This window comes from Pinus tabuliformis, chromosome 8 (genome assembly GCF_031772625.1).
Source record: "Pinus tabuliformis cultivar Carrire ecotype Pingquan chromosome 8, CPIR1, whole genome shotgun sequence".
In the NCBI taxonomy this organism is placed as follows: domain Eukaryota; kingdom Viridiplantae; phylum Streptophyta; class Pinopsida; order Pinales; family Pinaceae; genus Pinus; species Pinus tabuliformis.
This window is the reverse complement of record NC_142294.1, coordinates 1,779,577,117-1,779,596,917: the sequence shown is the minus strand read 5'-3', so window position 1 is coordinate 1,779,596,917 and position 19,801 is coordinate 1,779,577,117. Positions and strand designations below refer to the sequence as shown.

General features: G+C 39.8%; 2 protein-coding genes across 2 annotated transcripts in view; one reads left to right on the top strand and one right to left on the bottom strand.

Annotated features, from left to right (window-relative positions):
* The window catches only part of FTSHI1 (FtsH extracellular protease family), a 324,012-nt gene that overhangs the window by 30,200 nt on the left and 274,011 nt on the right, over positions 1–19,801 (bottom strand). The window lies entirely within an intron of this gene.
* Positions 9,540–11,513, top strand: LOC149243319 (uncharacterized). The gene has a single exon (XM_089461044.1). The coding sequence runs from the start codon at positions 9,540–9,542 to the stop codon at positions 11,511–11,513; it is 1,974 nt and encodes a 657-aa protein (XP_089317170.1).

Below are 19,801 nucleotides of genomic sequence, written 5' to 3'. Positions count from 1 at the left end.
GCTGAACTTCGCAGAAGAGAGCAACAGAACTCGGACATCTCTGATATTTCGAACATCTCTGCAACTTCGGATGAGGAGCAGAGATATCTTCGCATACATCTCTGAAGTCTCAGTCAAGCACAATGGTATAGGGTCTCAGATGAGGTGCAGGAACACAAGTCTCTGCAAACTTCGGGTATAATTACAGTAAGTAATTACAGTGTGATCTTCTCGGTGGTAGCACTCTCGACTATGAAGTTCTCAGTGCAGGAAGAGAATCACAGTCACGTTCTTGGCATAGTTATGATAATGAGGATCTCAGTGATACACTCAGCATGCTCTCTAAACAAGTTACAGTCTCCATATGGTTGTGATAAGAAGAAGCTCGGTGATCCCACAGTGATGCATTCTCATACTAAACACAATCATGATTTCAGTAATGTAGCATTCATGATCTCGGTCATAATGAGGACAAGATCATGATCTCGGTGCAGCTCCCACACAGTATAGAAACCTTGTTGACATGGTGAAGATCTCAAGTAAGAGTGCAACAATGATCTAAGTGAAGGAGCAGCTATGGTGCAGCGATGATGATGATCTCAGCAGTGACAAAGAAGAGGATTGGTGTCTTGGTCTTGGAGTGGCATAGTAGGTCAAGGGTCATGGTCTTGGTATTCGTCAATTGGAATCTCTATAAGAAGAATTTTGTGTCGGTTTTCCTCTCCAAGAGGGAGAGGTTTTGGCCCTGGCAAAAAGCCAACATCGTGTTTTCTTGTCTCTTTGGCTTTTATAACTATTTGATGAATATAAGAAGACACGTAAGTAACCTAACACGTAGATTTGGGATTCATCGGATACGTTATATATTATTTTATATTTATATATATATAAAATATATATAACGTATCCAAACGTGTCCTGTTATATATCCCGGAACAGGACACGTTCGGATATATATATATATATATATATATATATATATATATATATATATATATATTAAAAATAAGATATTTCTTACACAAATTCATTGATTTCAAACATAGATCTTCATCTAGATGTAAGTTTTACAGTTTACAAAGTAAGTTAGTAACATTATAGCATGCATAGTACATACAAAATTCAAATACATGTCACATAAATGATAAATCAATAAATCATAAATTCTAAATTCATAAAAGTTAAATCATAATACATATTTGTTAAAATTGGCAACCAGGGCAAAAATTCATGTGGGTCATCTTATTCATGGCTGATAATATTTTTATTAGATTCCTCTTGTCGAGAGGTGTAGGATTGATATAAAGATCATCCAATTCCGATAAGTATTCATAGAGATATGAATTTATTTTGATTATGGAATTATTATCAAGCCGACCTACAACTCATGTAGGCTCAGAAGCCCAACAGTTGCATCTATTCACCCACCAACGTTGTGTATAAATATAAGAGGACTTTTCCTCATTTGGACTCACTCATCTCATCACATCTCTCTCTCTCTACTGCGCAGATATGAGTCTCTTCTCTACTGCGCTGAAATGGGTCTCTCTCTCACACACATGTGAAGCCAGAAACTACTGAAACTGAAGCTGCAACTGCAAAAGCAAAGATTGACTTGCGTGGCCTTGAAGATCACCTCTTTGGAACTGCGCTGTAGGTTCATCTGAATCTCCTTTGAAAGCCGCAACTTTTGGTGGTGGAATGAAGTCAATCGGACGAACGGTTTGCAAGATATCGACTGCCCTAGTTTGAAGCCGGAAATTGCTCAAACTGAAGCTGCAACTGCAGAAGTAAAGATTGACTTGCGTGGCCTAGAAGATCTCCTCATCTGAACCTCCTCTGGAAGCCGAAACTTTTGGTGGTGGAATGAAGTCAATCCGACGAACGGTTTGCAAGATATCGACTACCCTAGTTTGAAGCCGGAAACTGCTGAAACTGAAGCTGCAACTGCAGAAATAAAGATTGACTTGCGTGGCCTAGAAGATCTCCTCATCTGAACTGCATTGTAGGTTCATCTGAACCTCCTCTGGAAGCCGAAACTTTTGGTGGTGTAATGAAGTCAATCCGATGGTCGGTTTGTGAGATATCTTCTGCCCTAGTTTGATAATGAAGCCGCTAACGCTGATGCTACTGATCTAGGGTTTGCTACTGCTGATATGAATCAGATTTATTGTACTATTTCTATCTGCTGAATTATTGAAGATAAAAGAAGATTTGATCAAAGGGTTTCCCCACACATTGTGGGGTTTGTCCCTGGCTAGCCGCCACATCTTGTGTCTCTTGTCTTGGCTTGTTTTCTGTCAATCGTTTAATGTTCTGTCTGCACTTTACTTTATGTACATGTGACTGCTAATCGGTGGAATATAATAAGAAAAAGAAGTAAATTGTTATAAGCATAGAACATACCATAACTTAACATGGTATCGGAGCTGAGGTGAAGACAAAGCCCGAGCAAGAGCAAGAGCAATCATTGAAGAGAAGATTGGCAAAAAAAACTATGGGGTCCTCAACACTCTTTCCTGCCGAAGACAAGCTCCGTGAGAAAGCTGACTATCACGGATGGAAGATGTCTATCGATCTAACCCTTGAAGATCAAGGAGTGCTGGACCATGTAAAAGGCAATATTGTTGAGCCTTCATCAAATGCATCTGTTGCTGCCTGGAACAAATGGAAAAATGGAGAAGTCAAAACAAAGAAGATCATCCGAGACTCTATCGACAAGCGCTTGGTGGCCTACATCTCTGATCTAGACACCTTCAAGGAAATCTACGACAGACTGGTGAGTTTATTTAAAGTTAATGATGCAAATCAAGTTTTGTTTCTTAGAAATAAGTTGAGGGAAATCAAGAAGAGTAAAGATGAAAGTATGCAAGCATACTTCTTAAGAATCACCAAGATCAAGAACGATCTCCTATCTATTGGGGAAACCATTACTGACAGAGAAATGGCACTCACAACTCTCGGAGGATTACCATCTGAATGGTATGTGTTCAGGACTACTCTTCTGAACAATAATGTAATTCCTAGTTTCGAGGAATTAATGGCTAGATGCATTCAAGAACAAACAAGTGTAGAAGAGCAGGAAATGCCCTTGCCTAAAGGTCCTCCTGCTACTTTTTCTTCTCATGCTAAGAAAAGAAATAATTCTGGGTCTAAATCAAAAGGAAAGGCTGGACCTAAGGGTGGAAGAAAAGGATGATGTTACATCTGCGATAACGCAGGTCACTATGCAAGACAGTGCACTGATAGAAAGGACTCACACCGGGGCAATGATCAAAATCCCTCTGATGGCAAATCAAAGGAATGACAAATTCAACAGCAAAGGTAAGAGGAGAGTTGGGGATCGAGGAAGAGGACAACCATTCAAGAAGGCTAGAAAGTCCAGGATGTATTAAATGCACCTGACCTCAAAAAGAACCTAGTGTCCATCTCGGCAATGGAAGACAAAGGCTACAAGGTAACCTTAAGCAATGGCAAGGTATGTATATGGAAATGCCTTTACTCTTGGGTTTAGTGTTGATTCATCATATCAGGTCGATGGAAGTCCGCTAGGTGTCATGTCTTGTGACACAACTCTTCACTCCGAACCAATGTTACCAGAGTCGGAATCGGCAATAAATCGGCGAGGCAAAAGAGTGAAGAGTTTTAATCGAATCGGGAAAAAATCGGCAAAAAATCGCTGAATTCATTAAATAAAAATATACACATATATTGAATTAAAAAAAAAAAAAAACATTTTTCATTAATATTCGGTAAAGGTATGTCCAAACAATGCATAATATCAATAGATGTCCAAAATATCATGAATGAATAAGTATCTCATACCCGTCATAAAGAATACATTGGAAATAATTGATTTTTAATAAGTGATATCTTAACCTCCTGAACTCTAATTATGATGTTTTTTTAGTGAAGGTGGGTGATATTTCAAGAGAATTCAATACAATAATAATACACAAAAAAGAGCAATTTACCACATATTTGAAAATATAATTACATACAAAATATCCAAAAATAATATATATTATATATATATATATATATATATATATATATATTTTCACTTTATTAAATACCAAACCTCTTCGAGTAAAGTAACACATAAATAATTTCTTAGTGAACTCAATTACAATATTCATCCAGACTTTCCGTAATTATCAAAAAAACGTTAAAAAAAATTAATTACAACAAATTTCCGATTACTTATTGAACCTGAACATTACAATATTTATATAGAAACAATGCATTTTAGTTTTAGTGAACTGAACGTTACAATATTATTGTGTTCAGCAATCAAAGCACCCATGGTCTCGAGTCAATTTAATAAAGCATAATTTAATCGTTTAGGGTTTCCTCTGGTCATACCCGATACTTTGACTCGAGAGACGTAATCAGGATTACATTTATAATTTCAGACTGTTTCAACGTGTTGCAGCACATTTATCTGAAGGGTTTAGATAGACTTTTGGACTGTTTCAACGTGTTCCGGAATGCCTCTGCGGCTCTGCGGTGTATGCATTGTCAACAATGATACAATCCGGTGTATGGAATCATGAATGGCTCTGCGGCGTCGGCTCTGCGGTGTATGCAATAGCTCTGCGGCGTCGGCGGTGGACCGATAAACCCAAGCGAAAGCCCTAAACCCAAAACTGGCGGGACTCGACAAAATCGGGAAAATCGGAAAAAATCGGCAGAGTTTCGGATCGGATCGTTTCACGGGCGATCAGATTGGGAATCGCGAGTACTCGCCGATTCCTGTTACAGTGGTCCGAACTTTGGCATCAGAGGTTTGTCCACCTTCATTACAAAGCTCTACTTGGTGTAAAACAAATGGTGACAGGGATGCCCGAATTCCAAGTAGAGAAAGAAGGTGTATGTCCGGGATGTGTCGAAGGAAAGCTCAAAAGGGGACCGTTCCCCTCAAGCCAAAGCAAGACCTCCGATGTATTACAGTTGGTTCACTCAGGCATATCTGAGGCTGGCATTAAGAGGGAGGCTACTACACCACATACTCTTGAGCAGAATGGTGTGGCAGGAAGGAAGAACCACACGATGATGGAAGTTGTCCGGGCCATTCTACATGATCAAAGACTTCCAAAGTTTCTATGGGCTGAAACTACAATCACCGTCGTATATGTACAAAATTGATGCCCTCATCAAGCATTGGGTTCCTAAACTCCTGAAGAAATGTTCACCACCGGTCAAAGGGAAGTCGTGATTAGTCATGATGTCACCTTTGACAAAGATATGGCTCTCAGCAAGGTGGACAATCTGCTGAATTTGAGTAGCTCTTAAGAAGCTGACACCAGGGAACCGAAAGAAAAGGATGATGAACCAATGCCTGATGTAGAAGAACCCATGGATCCGATTGATCCTCATTCACATGAGCCTTCCTCTTCTAGGAAGAGGCCTTCATGGCTTAGGGGGATACTTAATGATGCTGAAGGACATGCTGCACCCTGAGGAACCTTCCATCAAAGTAAGAAACTTAACAGGTATCAGGGATACCTGACCATCATGAGCACGATCATACAAAATGAACCTTCATCATTCTCAGATGTCATCAAGCATTAACTATGGAAGGATGCTATGACCACAGAATATGAGTCTATTATGGAGAATGATGTCTGGGAAGTAGTTCCCAGACCCTGGACAAGACAATTGTTACTTCAAAATGGCTTTACAAGATAAACCATGCAGCAAATGGAAGTATGGAAAAGTATAAGTTTCATTTTGTTGCTCGTGGTTTATCACAGAAGGGAGGTATAGACTATGATATTTGCACCTGTTGCCAGATATACGACCATCCGCTTGATCATAGCCCTTGTGGCTTCACAAGGATGGAACCTACATCAGATGGATGTTAAGACCGTGTTCTTGCATGGTTCTATCAAAGAAGAGGTCTATGTGGAGCAACCTGGAGGATTTGAGATTTATGATTGAAAATCTCATGTATGCAGGTTGAAGAAGGCTCTCTATGGGCTGAAGCAAGCACCCCGAGCATGGTATGAGAGGATCGATAGCTACTTGATGAAGCTGGGATTCACTAGGAGTGAAGCTGATCCTAACCTTTACTTTAAGGTTGAAGATGACAAGCCTCTCATACTGGTGTTGTATGTGGATGACCTCTTTCTAACAGGTGCAAACCCTCTCATTCATAAATGTAAGAGGGAGATGGCTTCTGAATTTGAAATGAAGGACCAAGGACTTGAAGTGTGGCAGAAGCCAAGGGAAATTCTCCTATTTCAAGGAAAATATGTGGTAAATATGTTGGAAAGATTCAGTATGATGGACTGCAAGCCTGTGACTACCTCGAGGATCTTAACTTTTAGAAGTTATATGGTAGTGATGTCGGACCAGACTTGGCAAATGCCTCTGAGTTTCAAAAACTCATTCGCAATGATGTTCTTGGTGAACCTCCGTCCGAACATATGTTTTGCAGTTAGCATTGTGAGATCATATTTGGTTGAGCCTCACTGGATTGATGCCAGGAATCTTCTGAGATGTCTTCAGGACACAATCTCTCATGGATTAAGATACACTGCCGGAGATGTGAGACTACTTGGATATATTGATGTTGATTGGGCAGGCAGTGTGGTGGACCGTAAGAGCACTTCCGGGTACTATTTCACCTTGGGATCTGCTTCGATATCCTGGATGAGCAGGAAGCAGAAGTCGGTGGCTTTGAGCACTGCCGAAGCAGGATATATTGTTGCTAGCATAACCTCGTGTGAGGCAGTCTGGTTGCGAAAGCTCTTCAGTGAGCTATTTGGATTTACATTGGATACCACTGTGATTCTCTGTAACAACCAGAGGTGGGATTCAATTATTGAGGAATCCCGTATTCGTCAATTGCTCCAGCAGATAGACATCATCTAGGATATGGTAAGTCGATGAGCAAGGAAGCTCCATCACATTAAGATGATGTACAGGTTGATACACCTTGTCAAATACCGAGGAAAGATCTAATCTGTGATTTTCCCAAACGACTTGGAGTCGGCAAGAAACCTTTGTACAAGGGTCCTGCATGTTGCATACATTGAGCTCTGGGAGCTCTAAGGGCTTGCGGTTCCTACAGGAACAACATATGACCACAGGGTGACTCACCCTCCCCTGGTGGTGCACACTAGAACAGGATGATTCGCTCTCTTGTGCGACAAGATGATTCGCTCTCTTGTGGAACAGGATGATTCGCTCTCCTGTGTAGCTGGATGATTAGTTCTCCTGTGAGGCCTGGATTGATGTGTTCTCCATGGCAGCGTGGATTGATGTGTTCTCCACGGCGATTGTAGCAGGATTGATGTGTTCTCCTGTGAGGCCTGGATTGATGTGTTCTCCATGACAATTGTAGCAGGATTGATGTGTTCTCCTGTGAGGCCTAGATTGATGTGTTTTCCATGGCAATTGTAGCAGGATTGATGTGTTCTCCTGTGAGGACAGGATTGATTAGTTCTCCTGTCGAGGCATCCTACCCATGCAGTCTGGGACTTATGGAAAGTACCTCTCATCTGATCAATGAGCAGGGAAATGAAGTTAGGGACCATAGTAGTACCGATGGACGCATCGTTGTAACTACTGTACTCCCTACGCTAGGATGACCTCCATTGATCTGGGATCAATGATACTGGTCTGGGACCAGTGGTAGGAGTTGTACCATACTATGACGCTGACTTTGGGTCAGTTGAGACTGGTCTGGGATCAGTGGTACATACTCTGAGACTGACTTTGAGTCAGTGGAGGATGATATTGGTCTAGGACCATTGGAGTTGTACTCACTATGACGCTGACTTTGGGTTGGTTGAGACTGGTCTGGGACCAGTGGTACATACTCTGAGACTGACTTTGAGTCAGTATGATACATCCTCGATCATTTCTTCTTCTTCATAATTCGGACAAAAGCAGAGCAGAACAGAACAATGCAAGAGTAGAGCAGAACAGAGCAAAATAGTACAGATCAGTGCAGGCAGAACAAGACAAAGCAGAACAGGCAGAATAGAGCAGAGCAGGGCAAGGGTCAGGCTGTACAGGGCAGTGCATTTGATGGATGAATAGTAACGACCGATAGACAAATTGCAGATGAAGTTCTCCATGGTTGAGAGGGAGTGTTAAAATTGGCAACCAGGGCAAAACTTCATGTGGGTCATCTTATTCATGGCTGATAATATTTTTATTAGATTCCTCTCGTCGAGAGGTGTAGGACTGATATAAATATCATCCGATTCCAATAAGTATTCATGGAGATATGAATTTATTTTGATTATGGAATTATTATCAAGCCGACCTACCCTCTCCCACCAATTAGATCTACCCTCTCCCACCAAGCATCATCTAGCATTGTGTCCTTAACTCTTTTAGAGGCTACTTGATCTGTCTTTCTCCAAAAAGACAAAAACTCTAAAATAACCATGGCCCCAAGAGCAGTGTTGACCTACCTCAACCTCTTCAACATGATGAATGAAGAGGCAAACCGTGTACCCACAATTTTCAACAGTGATAGATTGTTGTACTCCTTATAGATAGTGAGGGAAATTGTATGCTTTTGTACCAAGTTACGGATATTCCATGCATCCTCAATAATGTTACCAATCCAAAGCACATCAAAAGCAATGGATTTCAGTGCTAAGTTCAATGAATAGACAATGCAAGGTGTCCAAAACACTTATGGATATTTAGCTTCAACAACCATGCCAGCAACCTTGCAAACAAGTGCATTATCTGTAATCATTTGCACACAAGAATCAAGACCTACATCTTCAATAACTTTAATAAACAATTCACCCATATATTGTGCATCTTTGTATTCTCCAAGTGTATCCATTGCTTTCAAGAAAACTGGACCATTCAAGGAAGACACCATTCCGGATTCGATCGTGTCCCAATCGAACATGTGGCCTTGTTAGAGTGAATCCAGTTTCAAAGGAAGACACTCTAATAAGAACAAGTGAAGATTGTGCTATGAAGAAAAATTAAAACACCTCAGAAGTAGTTATAATGCTAGAAGAATCACATTAACCCCAATTGTGTTATGAATATAATTCATAACAATTAAATAAATAAATAAATATAAATATTAAATAGTCAAATATCGGTTAGGTTAAATATCCATTAAGTTAAGTGAAAAGGCATGTCTAAAAGACATGACCATTCACGAAAGGACACCTGCTTAGGTATAAAAGCAGAGCCTCATTGTAGCATTCATATCATCTTATACAATTTTATATATTAATAAATTATTATTATTAAAAACCTCGTGTATTTTAACATATTAATTTTTCAAGCTATCAGTTTTCTTGCTTCAACCATAGTTTTTATGCTATAGTGGTATCAGAGCCATGGCACACGATATAATCATGCGGGTCTTTGAACGTTGTTCGTTGCACAATGCACCATTACGTTCACATTGTGATTACGTTGAATAGTTTAGTAAAACTCAAGAAGCATTTCAGCGTTTAGAAAAATCATATGCAGAAATTAAAGCATGTCAAAAGGGAATTGACAAACATGAAGATGAAAATGAACTCAACAACGATCGTCATGAGAAGGATAGTCAAAGTGGGTATATGAAAACTAGAGAAGAAGACCACTCAAAATCCGAATCCAATTGGGAGTATGAAAAAAAAGAAGATGAACAACTGCCTTCTATATCTAGTGGCATTTTTAGACAAGCAGTGGCTATAAGCAGAGATTTTGAGACTAGCAGTAAGAAAAGCCATAATGACGAAGTACCCAGTAGGAGAAACTCTATGACCAACAGTCAGAAAAGCTGCAGAAATGAAGTACACACCAGCAGAGACTCTGAAATCTGCCATACAAGTTACAGATATGAGAAACCGAGACGCAGAAAATCTAAAACCAGCCACAAGTTAAGCAAAGAAGTTATACCAGATGAAATTTCACCTGTCTGCTTGACATTTTCTCCTCCTCATGTTATTCGACACAGAGCTGAACAACTAGAGATGGATGAAACTAAAAAATTACAGCTCGTTCCATCATCTTTAAGTTTTCTTGGGGATCTATTTGATGAACAATATACCATGCTTCAAACAAGTATACAAGGTTATGAAGCACGGCAAGCATTGATTACTTTTGTTGACAAAATTGTAAAGCTAAAGATTCATGGTAGCAGTGTTTGCAGTTCTGGACTTTCTGTAAGGGCATTTGGTTCGTTTACAATGGATTTTATTACAGCACAAAGTGACTTGGACTTAGTTGTAAGTCTTGGTCATACTGGGAATGCTTTCCCGAGAGAAAATAAAATTCAAGTTCTCAAGAAGTTGGTAAAGGGACTTTATGGTTTTCAAGGTGGAGGCAAGATCCGCGCTGTTCAACCAGTACTGAGGGCTATTGTGCCTATTGTGAAATTTGTGGATTGCAGAAGTGGAATTGAGTGTGATATTTCTATTGAAAATAAAGAGGAAGTCTATAAATCGGAGCTAATCCACATTTTTTCTTCAATTGACAAGAGAATTCAAAAGCTTTGCTATCTGATGAAAGCTTGGGTAAAGGCACATAACATCAATAGCTCAAAGGATGGAACACTAAATTCTCTATCAATTATCCTCTTAGTTTCTTTTCACTTGCAAACTCGGGCTACTCCAATTCTTCCACCATTTTCTGTGTTTTTGGAAGTTGGATGTGGCCTTCCAAAGGTGGAGAAAAGAGTGTTGCGCTACAAGCAGTTTGGTAATAGTAATCGAGAAACTATTCCTGAGTTGTTCATCTCTCTCATGTGCAAGCTATTGTCTGTCGAATCTCTTTGGAAAGAACGGCTATGTGCAAGTATTTATGAAGGATCTTGGACTTCCAAAATGTTCAATAATAATTGTATGAATGTGGAGGATTTCACCGATCACTCTCAAAATGTTGCGAGGTCAGTAGGGATGAGGGAGTGTGAAATAATTTACAAGTGCATAAGAGATCCTTCAACAATTGAAAACTTAGCGAATTCAACAATACGTGCACAAATCAGTGAAATAGCAAACTCAACAAGGCCGTCACCTATCGAATCCTCCATTGACACTGCTCTACATTGGCTCGAACACGCCTCTGCGATCGTGCTCCAATCGAGCCATCCGCTGTCATCACCTCTTTGTCCGCTTTTCATTTTGATAAACAATTATTTTGATCAACGCCAAAGCCGCCTCTCTATTCGCTATCAATGTGTTGGGTTGCATTGTAATTTCACATATGCCATGAAAAACCTACTGCATGCCAGCCTCACACTTCAACAAAATTTGTATTTCACTCCGTTAACTAGCCCGAACATTTTGACTGACTTCTTGTCTGCTCACCCACGCCATCGAATTTCTTGTTGTGTACATCCTGTCACCAACTGTGTCTCCTCCGTCCCCGTGAGCGACCACTCCATCGCCCAGTCATCAAGCATACGTGGAGCAGAAGCCAGTGAGCCATGGGTTAACATAGCAGGAGCCTTGGTATTAACACACGAAAGATATGGGAGTCACGGTATCGGTCAACCGTCATCCGTCACGACGTTAGCACCTGCCAAAATCAAATTAAACAACGTTAATTAAATGGAAGCTATATAATATATATTGTGGTTATATATATATATATATATATATATATATATATATATATATAGATTTATATATATATATATATATTTATGAAAAAAACTTTATAGAAAAAATATATATATATAGTGTTATATATATAAATATTATATAAAGTTATATTTATAACTAATATATTATAGTTATAATTTAATTAATTAATATATTTAATTGATTAAATTATTATTTATATAAAAACAAAACAAAACAAAACAAAATCGAAGGGAATATTAGTGATGAGCTACTTGATGAGAGGACGACCATATTATCCAGATTATATACATCGAGACGACATACACTAAGTGAAGAAAACCCCCAGCATTAAAGCTTTGAGGACAAAGCTTCTGAAGGAAAGGGCTATGTTATGAATATAATTCATAACAATTAAATAAAATAAATAAATATAAATATTAAATAATCAAATATCGGTTAGGTTAAATAGCCATTAAGTTAAGTGAAAAGGCATGTCTAAAAGACATGCCCATTCACGAAAGGACACCTGGTTAGGTATAAAAGCAGGGCCTCATTGTAACATTCATATCATCTTATACAATTTTATATATTAATATATTATTATTATTAAATACCTCGTGTATTTTAACATATTAATTCTTCAAGCAATCAGTTTTCTTGCTTCAGCCATAGTTTTTATGCAACAAATTGCCATAGATTCTTCAACATGGTATCAGAGCTAAGGTGTTGAAGTCAAAGGAAGGGCAACAAAAAGAGACATTCAAGGATCAGCTTCAAGAAGGGCATCAAAGCAAGTTGAAAGGCTTTGACAAAATTGAAGGATCAATCCACAACAACAGTCTACATCAGCAAGGGGTTTTGTCTATGCAATCAAGGAGACAATCTACAACAACAAGATCTTTTGTCTCCACAGTCATCATCAAAAGACCACCAAGACTCTCATCAAGATGTCTACAAAGAAATGAAGCTCAAAGGACCTCAAAATCGAAGACTACATCATTTCGAAGAAGGTCAAAGTCCTAGAAGCAGTGTTGATCTAAACTACTAAAGAAGGCAAATTGAAGGCAATGAGGCATGAACATCTTCAAAGGATCATCTCCTTGCCATAGAAGAAGATATCCGAGGAAGCAACGGATCATCCTCATCAAAAGAAGCAACCTTTCTATTGAGGAAAGGCTCTCTCATTTGTAAGGTGGTCATCCAAGAAGAAGCTCTAATATATCTTCTTCAACCATCACCAAAGAAATCAAGGTGAAGATTTCATCTTCACATGAAAAGTAAGTATATTTTCATTATACAATCAAGTTTGGTTAAATGACTTCATGATTGCAAGAAGATCTATAGGTTGGATGGGTCATCAAGATTCATCACATAAAGAAGGAGGATGGACATAGTCCTCTAAGTAGTTGAAGTAATTGAACATATCGAAAGGTCTCCTCTAAATTCATGGAAACGGATACTTATCAAGGATCCCCTCATATAGCAACATTGGAGACATCAAAGAAATGTATATGATAAACTCATTCTCTGTAGGTGCAATGAAGAAGGTCACATAAAATCTGATCTACATGAAAGTAAAGGTATCTAAGGATGTAGGATATCTCCAAAAGGTCTCACTTACAAAATCTAGGAAGGAAATCATCATTGTTCTAACTGATAGGCAAGGTAATAAATGTCCATGAACAAGAAGGTTACCTCATTCAACAATTTGTGGTCTCTATGCTAGATAGAGAAAGACAAGTTGATGGAAAAAGTGTTGAAGGTTAAGGGTCCTCAAACAAGACAGAACAATGCTATGGAAATATTATAAAAAGAAAGCTCATATCAACAGAAAGATGGAGGAAGCTGAAGAAAGGGACAAAGGAAAGAGGGAGTAACATATCTCTACTATGATTGAGATGGTATCCCTCACGAAAAGGTCCTATCATAAGCTCCTAAATCTTTAGTTATAGATATGACCATGATAATAAGATGCATCAGGGCATCATAGAAGCATTAGAAACAAGAGCTCAAGATATCACCATGGAAATCATGAAGGACAAAATCCATGGCAGACAAACATGAAGGATATAGCTCTTGGGAACCTCATTGAACATTGAAGAAAAGGATGGAGTCATCTAGGACAAGGCTCATCATAGTATTATACAAAGAGAAAACATCTGTCAAATGGGGATATATAAGATCCTCAAGATTCTCTAAAGGAATCCTCATCGGAGGGTTCAGTGATCGAGAAAGGAAGCAAGTGTTTCGTCAAGAAATCCAACTTATGGAATTCATGAGATGATTGTGTGATGACATGAGAAATGAAGCAAATCAAGGGATTGAAGATCTTTTCAATCAAGGAAGCTGCTGGAAGAAGCCTAGATGAACTAAAGGTAAAATGAGGTATGTATGCTTGTGTTTAATATTATAATGTCATGTCGTATGGTTGCAGGTAACATGGATCATTACTTCTATCTTGAGAAGCATGATAAAGAGAAAAATGATCTCCTCCTCTGAAAGGATGCAGGAAGGCATAAGTCACACTAGATGAAATCAACATAACATGTCCTCATATGAAGTATGACGTGGTTGACCACAATGAAGAAACTCTGATTGAAAGCTCCTGCGAATGGAATGTGTGAGGAAGGAAGATATGAAGACTCTGATGGAAGTCTGAAAAAGATGGAGACCCTTGACTATGGATATCTTTGGGAGATGCGTCAAATGTATGCAGGATGTTGATACCTACATAAAGATGTCATGAAGAGCCATCTCGAAAGGTACAATTTGATTTAATGTTGTGTTTTGATTTCTCGAATAATATCTGGATGAGTTCATGCAGGGCTATTGGCACAAGAGCTGTAAGTACAATTACAACTATCCTTCATGTGGAGGATGGAAATTCCTGAAAGAAACATGATAAGGAAAAAGTAGCCATATGACGAAGGTTCTAGATATGTATCAAGAAGGCCACTTTCCATGAAGAAAGGAATGACATGACAAACCAAGAAGGAAAGTGATCGATGGCTAATGCCCTACAAGGAAGAAGCTCGACTGAATTTCATGACATCAAGGAAATTGATCAAACAGTTGAAGGACCCATGAAGAAGAAGTTACTGATGAAAAAGAGAGTCCCTAGTTAAGACGGAGCTCTGACAAGTCCCCAATTGAGAGGGAGCTTGGGCAAGTTTCTGGTCAAAGGGAACTTGGGTACATTCCTTTATAGGAATGGACATTCCTTTATAGGAATGGGCATATCCTCCCTAATTAAGAGGGAGAGATAGACACAACATTATTGTCTTCACCTGGGAAGATAGAATGGGACGATTAGGTAATCATCTGGCGTTCGATGCTCTTTGAGGATGTGTATGGCATCCAAGATAAGAGTAGGCAAGAGGACCGATATTCTTTGAGGGTTGGGAACCCAAGATAAGAATTGTCCTAGAAAGTCATACTCAGTGAACACCCAAGTGGGGATGTACCTTGAGAGACAATGATGAAGGTGTCTGTAATCATTGGTCTCGCCAACATTGTCCTCTGATCTAATGAGAGATAGAGTTCTTATTCAAGGCCTTGTTGTGGAAACAATGTTGTTTACTATAATGCTATACAGATGGGTTACCAATCTGATTCTTCTTATGAGAAATTCTTCAGATTGAGAATGACCAAGTACCATCATGAATACCTCCTTAATTAAGAGGAAGTGTTGAAGAAAGTGTAACTAGGTTTGGTCTTCATGACATTGTAATTATGATTTTTGTAAAATGAATTTATTATTCCTTGTTGCATGGGTTTCATGAGCAAGAGGTCTATTTATTTAGTGGCTCCCACTAAGAGTATTAGGATGTCAAAGAGTCAACGCAATGTGTAATGTATACAAGTCTAGAACAGCCCTCCAAGACAAGCACAATCCTCTTGAAGATATCAACAAGCTAAACGATGTAAATTTCAGTCATGTCAGCCTAGAAATGAATTAAAAGGACAGTCATGTCAGCTTAATTAGAGACACAATGGTTCACACTTATTATTGATGGAGGCATAACCACTATATATAGCCCATTGAACTTCGCAGAGGAGAGCAACAGAACTCGGACAGCCTGCACCTTTGGATGAGGAGCAGAGATATCTTCACATACATCTCTGAAGTCTCGGTCAAGCACAGTGGTATAGGGTCTTGGATGAGGTGCAGGAAAACAAGTCTCTGCAAACCTCTGGTATAATTACAATACGTAATTACAGTGTGATCTTCTCTATGGTAGCACTCTCGACTATGAAGTTCTCATTGTAGGAAGAGAATCACAGTCACATTCTTGGCATAGTTATGATAATGAAGATCCCAGTGACACACTCAGCATGCTCTCTAAACAAGTTGCAGTCTCCATATGGTTGTGATAAGAAGAAGCTCGGTGATCCCACAATAACACATTCTCATACTAAACACAGTCAAGATTTCGATAATGTAACATTCATGATCTCGGTCATAATGAGGACAAGATCATGATCTCAGTGCAGCGCCCACACAATATAGAAACCTTGTTGACAGGGTGAAGATCTCAAGTAAGAGTGTAGCAATGATCTATGTGAAGGAGCAACTATGGTGCGGCAATGATGATGATCTCAACAGTGACAAAAAAGAGGATCGATGTCTTGGTCTTGGAGTGGCATAGTAGGTCAAGGGTCATGGTCTTGGTATTCGTCAATTGGAATCTCTATAAGAAAAATTTTGTGTGGGTTTTCCTCTCCAAGAGGGAGAGGTTTTGACCCTCAGAAGGCCAACATTCGGTGTTCTTGTCTCTTTGTTTTTTGTAACTATTTGATGAATATAAGAAGACACACTCTAATAAGAACAAGTGAAGATTGTGCTAAGAAGAAAAATTAAAATACCTCACAAGTAGTTATCATGCTAGAAGAATAACATTAACTCTAAACGCAGTTCAATTTGCAGATTCGGGAAGTCATTTCAGTGTTCCGGTGGGAGAAGAATTTTACAGAGCTCGAGAGAAGCATTTCCAGAGTTGGTGGCAAAAAAGAAGAAGTAGCTCAGATTGAGATCCAGGTCGTATGAACTAAATCCTCCGCAGAGCCCATGCAGAGGGTGACACAGGGAAATTCGTAAACAGTTTCAGAGGTCAGTCTTCAAAGCCAGATTTCCCTGTGGGGTGATGAAAATTCCTCACTAGATGTTTGCCATTAGTTTTCTCTTTAGGATTGCCAGATTAGACATCCAGATTATTGTACTTAGATTTCACTGTTGCATAATAATAAAAACCCTAAGCTGCTGCACCGATTTTCCAAAGTTAGGTTTTTACAGGTAATTTTGTCCAAAAATAACAGTGTCATTTTTATTGTGTGTGTTGGTATTTTCTTAGTTTCCAGCACTATTTATTTCCGCGGTTTTACTTGCAAAGGTTGCAGTGTGATTAATTTCGTAATTTTTGTAGCAAATAAATTGTTAAATTCTAGATGCTGCAATAGTATTATAGTTTTGGAATTTTCACATGGTATCAAAGCGTGAGTCATCAGTAGGGAAGCTCAGAAGTGAAGAAGGGAATTTTGCTACTCAGAAGGGGCAGCGAGTCAAAATTCCTAGTGGTTGCATAGTTCATTGACAAGCAGACCAGATTGTTGGGGCAAACGATTCTATTTTCAATTGCCGCGTTGCAAAAAAGTCGAATTTCTCGGGATTGTGATTCTAGTAGTCAGAGGAAGCAGCAGCTCAGATTTTCACAGAGCATATTTCTAGTTCGAAGTAGAGGGTTTTACTACATTTTGCAGTAGCATAATTAGCGTTAGTTGGAAGAGAAAAGCACACATACAAAAGTGAAAATTTCTCTCAAGGAACTTCGTGTCTCAGAAGTTTGATTTTTCCAAGAAGATTGGCAGTGGTGGCTAGCAGATTTGTGCATTACAAAAGGGAGTACAAATAGCAGAGCAGCAGCTAAGCAGAGGGAAAGAGGGAGTTGTCGACTTGATTAGAGATGGCCACAGCAGGGCTTAGAAATCAAGATAGGTTGGATGGAGCTTCCAACTATGCCATCTGGAAGGTTAGGATGTTCTTCCTTCTAGATGAATATGGCCTGAAAGCCTACGTAGATAATGTGGTGGCAGTTACCCAAGATGTAGATCAGCTCAAGGAAATAGGAAGGAGATTGCAAGGGCAAAGCGATTGATCTCAGATGGAGTCCGAGATCATATAGTCTCACATATAGCAGCCAACGGAACGGCCAAAGAGATGTGGAATGCTCTCTCCACGCTATGCTAGGGTACTTCTGAGCAGCAGAAGAAGTTCCTGGTAGAAAAGTTAAGATGCATCAGGATGAAGACGAGGGAAAGCATGGATCCCTTCCTCACCAAGATTCAGAAGGTCCAAGACCAACTTGCCGCTGTTGGGGTAGCACCTCAACCTTCAAAGCTAGTACCGTTGGCACTAAACAATGTCTCGGAGGATTGGCAAGTCTTCCTCCAAAGTAAATTGAGCAGAGACATGCTACCAAGATGCGACAGAATGTGGATTGACTTGCAGCAGCAGGAGTTGAGGCAAGATCTGCTAAAGAACTCCATCAGTGGTAACAGCAGTAGCGGATTGAAGGGTGTAAAGGAGGAGGAGAATGTGGCCCTTGCATCAAAGGGTCCTAGTCAGGGGCAGTGGGAGTAGAAGAAGGAGAAGAAGAAAGACCTGAAAAAGGTCAAGTGCTTCAGGTGTGGCGAGTTTGGCCACTACAGTGCTCAGTGTCCTCTCAGGAAGAAGGACAAGTAGGAGAAGTAGGACCAGCAGGCAGCATCAGCAGAGATTGAGGAGTTGTCCTCAAGGTTGGAGGACTTTGCATGTTGGTAGCCATACCTGGAGTGAGGTGGGGTGACTAGGAGTTGTAGCCCCAGAGAACTACAGAGATTGGGCAGGGTCCTTGAGGCGTCGACCTCATGGATCATTACCTGGCTATGGCGGCCCACAGTATGCAGTAGCAGGATGGATCAGTGGCAATTGATGCAGTCAATACCAGCGTGACAGATGTAGACTAGTGGCAGTCATACGCTAAAGAGCGCAGTGCAATGTTGGAAGCAGAGCAAGTGACTCGGTAGCAGAGTCAGCAGCAGCACAGATTCTTCAGTGATAGTGCAGAGGCTAGTAGCAATCAGAGACTTGGGAGAAAGATGCATCATATTGAACATGATTGATTCAATGTTTTGGATGTCTCTTAGTTGTTGTAGTTGTACTTGCAACAACAACAAAAGAGAGGGATGTAATGTTCTTTCCTAAGTTTTCCTAATCTTTGGAAAATAAATTTTTGACAATTTTGATTAATACTAGCTCAAGACAAATTTTGGTGGAAAACATAGGAGAAACACTTTATTTGTATGCTAGTGGAATATGGCGCCCACATGAAGTACGCACTTGGGGAAGAAGGAATTTGAATTCCTTGAGGCAAATCGAATTCAAGGGATGCATGGCCAACGATTATAAAAGGAAGGAATGAGGGAACAAAAGGGGTCTTTTGTCTATTTGAAAATAGAATTTTCCCTAGTTGTTCCACTGAGCCAATATTGTGTTAGCACAAGAGCTTCCCAAGGAGAGAAGCTCAACCTTTCTTCAGTGGACTGGGAGTACCACCCAAGGAGGGCTTTCCTTCATCACTGAGACTAGAAGAAGCATTAGCTACAAGTCCCCATGCACGCATTTTCATCATTTTCAAGAGTGTGGAGGGCAACTACAGCCAAGAGGACCAACCTCCACGCAGTTCTCACTTCCTCATACACAGGACTGCGTCATCTCCTCCATGACTACACAGTCATTGGAGTGAGACTCTTTTGGGGCAGCATCATCCAGGGGAGTTTGGAGTTGGGGTGCTGGGAAAACAATTGGAGGGCCATTCGAGGATGATTGTTAGAGTTGGGAGAGCAGAGATTGACAGGATTAGGATCAGTAACAGATTTCAAAATTGGAAGAGGGCCAAGTTGTGAAGGGTCGAAGGTTGGAACCTAGGGAAACCCTTTCTAAGCTTTTCTGGGTTTTGGGCATGGAGCACACTCCTAATTTTATAGAATTTTCTGGGCACTCTAGAGTGGGCAAATCAAGGGGCAAAGTCAGGCAACAGTGTAGTTTTGGAACAACAACACAATTTTCTGGAGGAGCTTGCTATTGTAGTTGTTGGGCTCTCTTGTTTTCATCACCCAGTGCTTTTAGCTTGCCTTGTGCAAGCCCAAGTGCATTTTTTCCAACTCAATTATACCAAAACAACGATTATTAAAAAAATATTGGCTAGTTTATGGTTTATATGTATGTATTTCTAAAA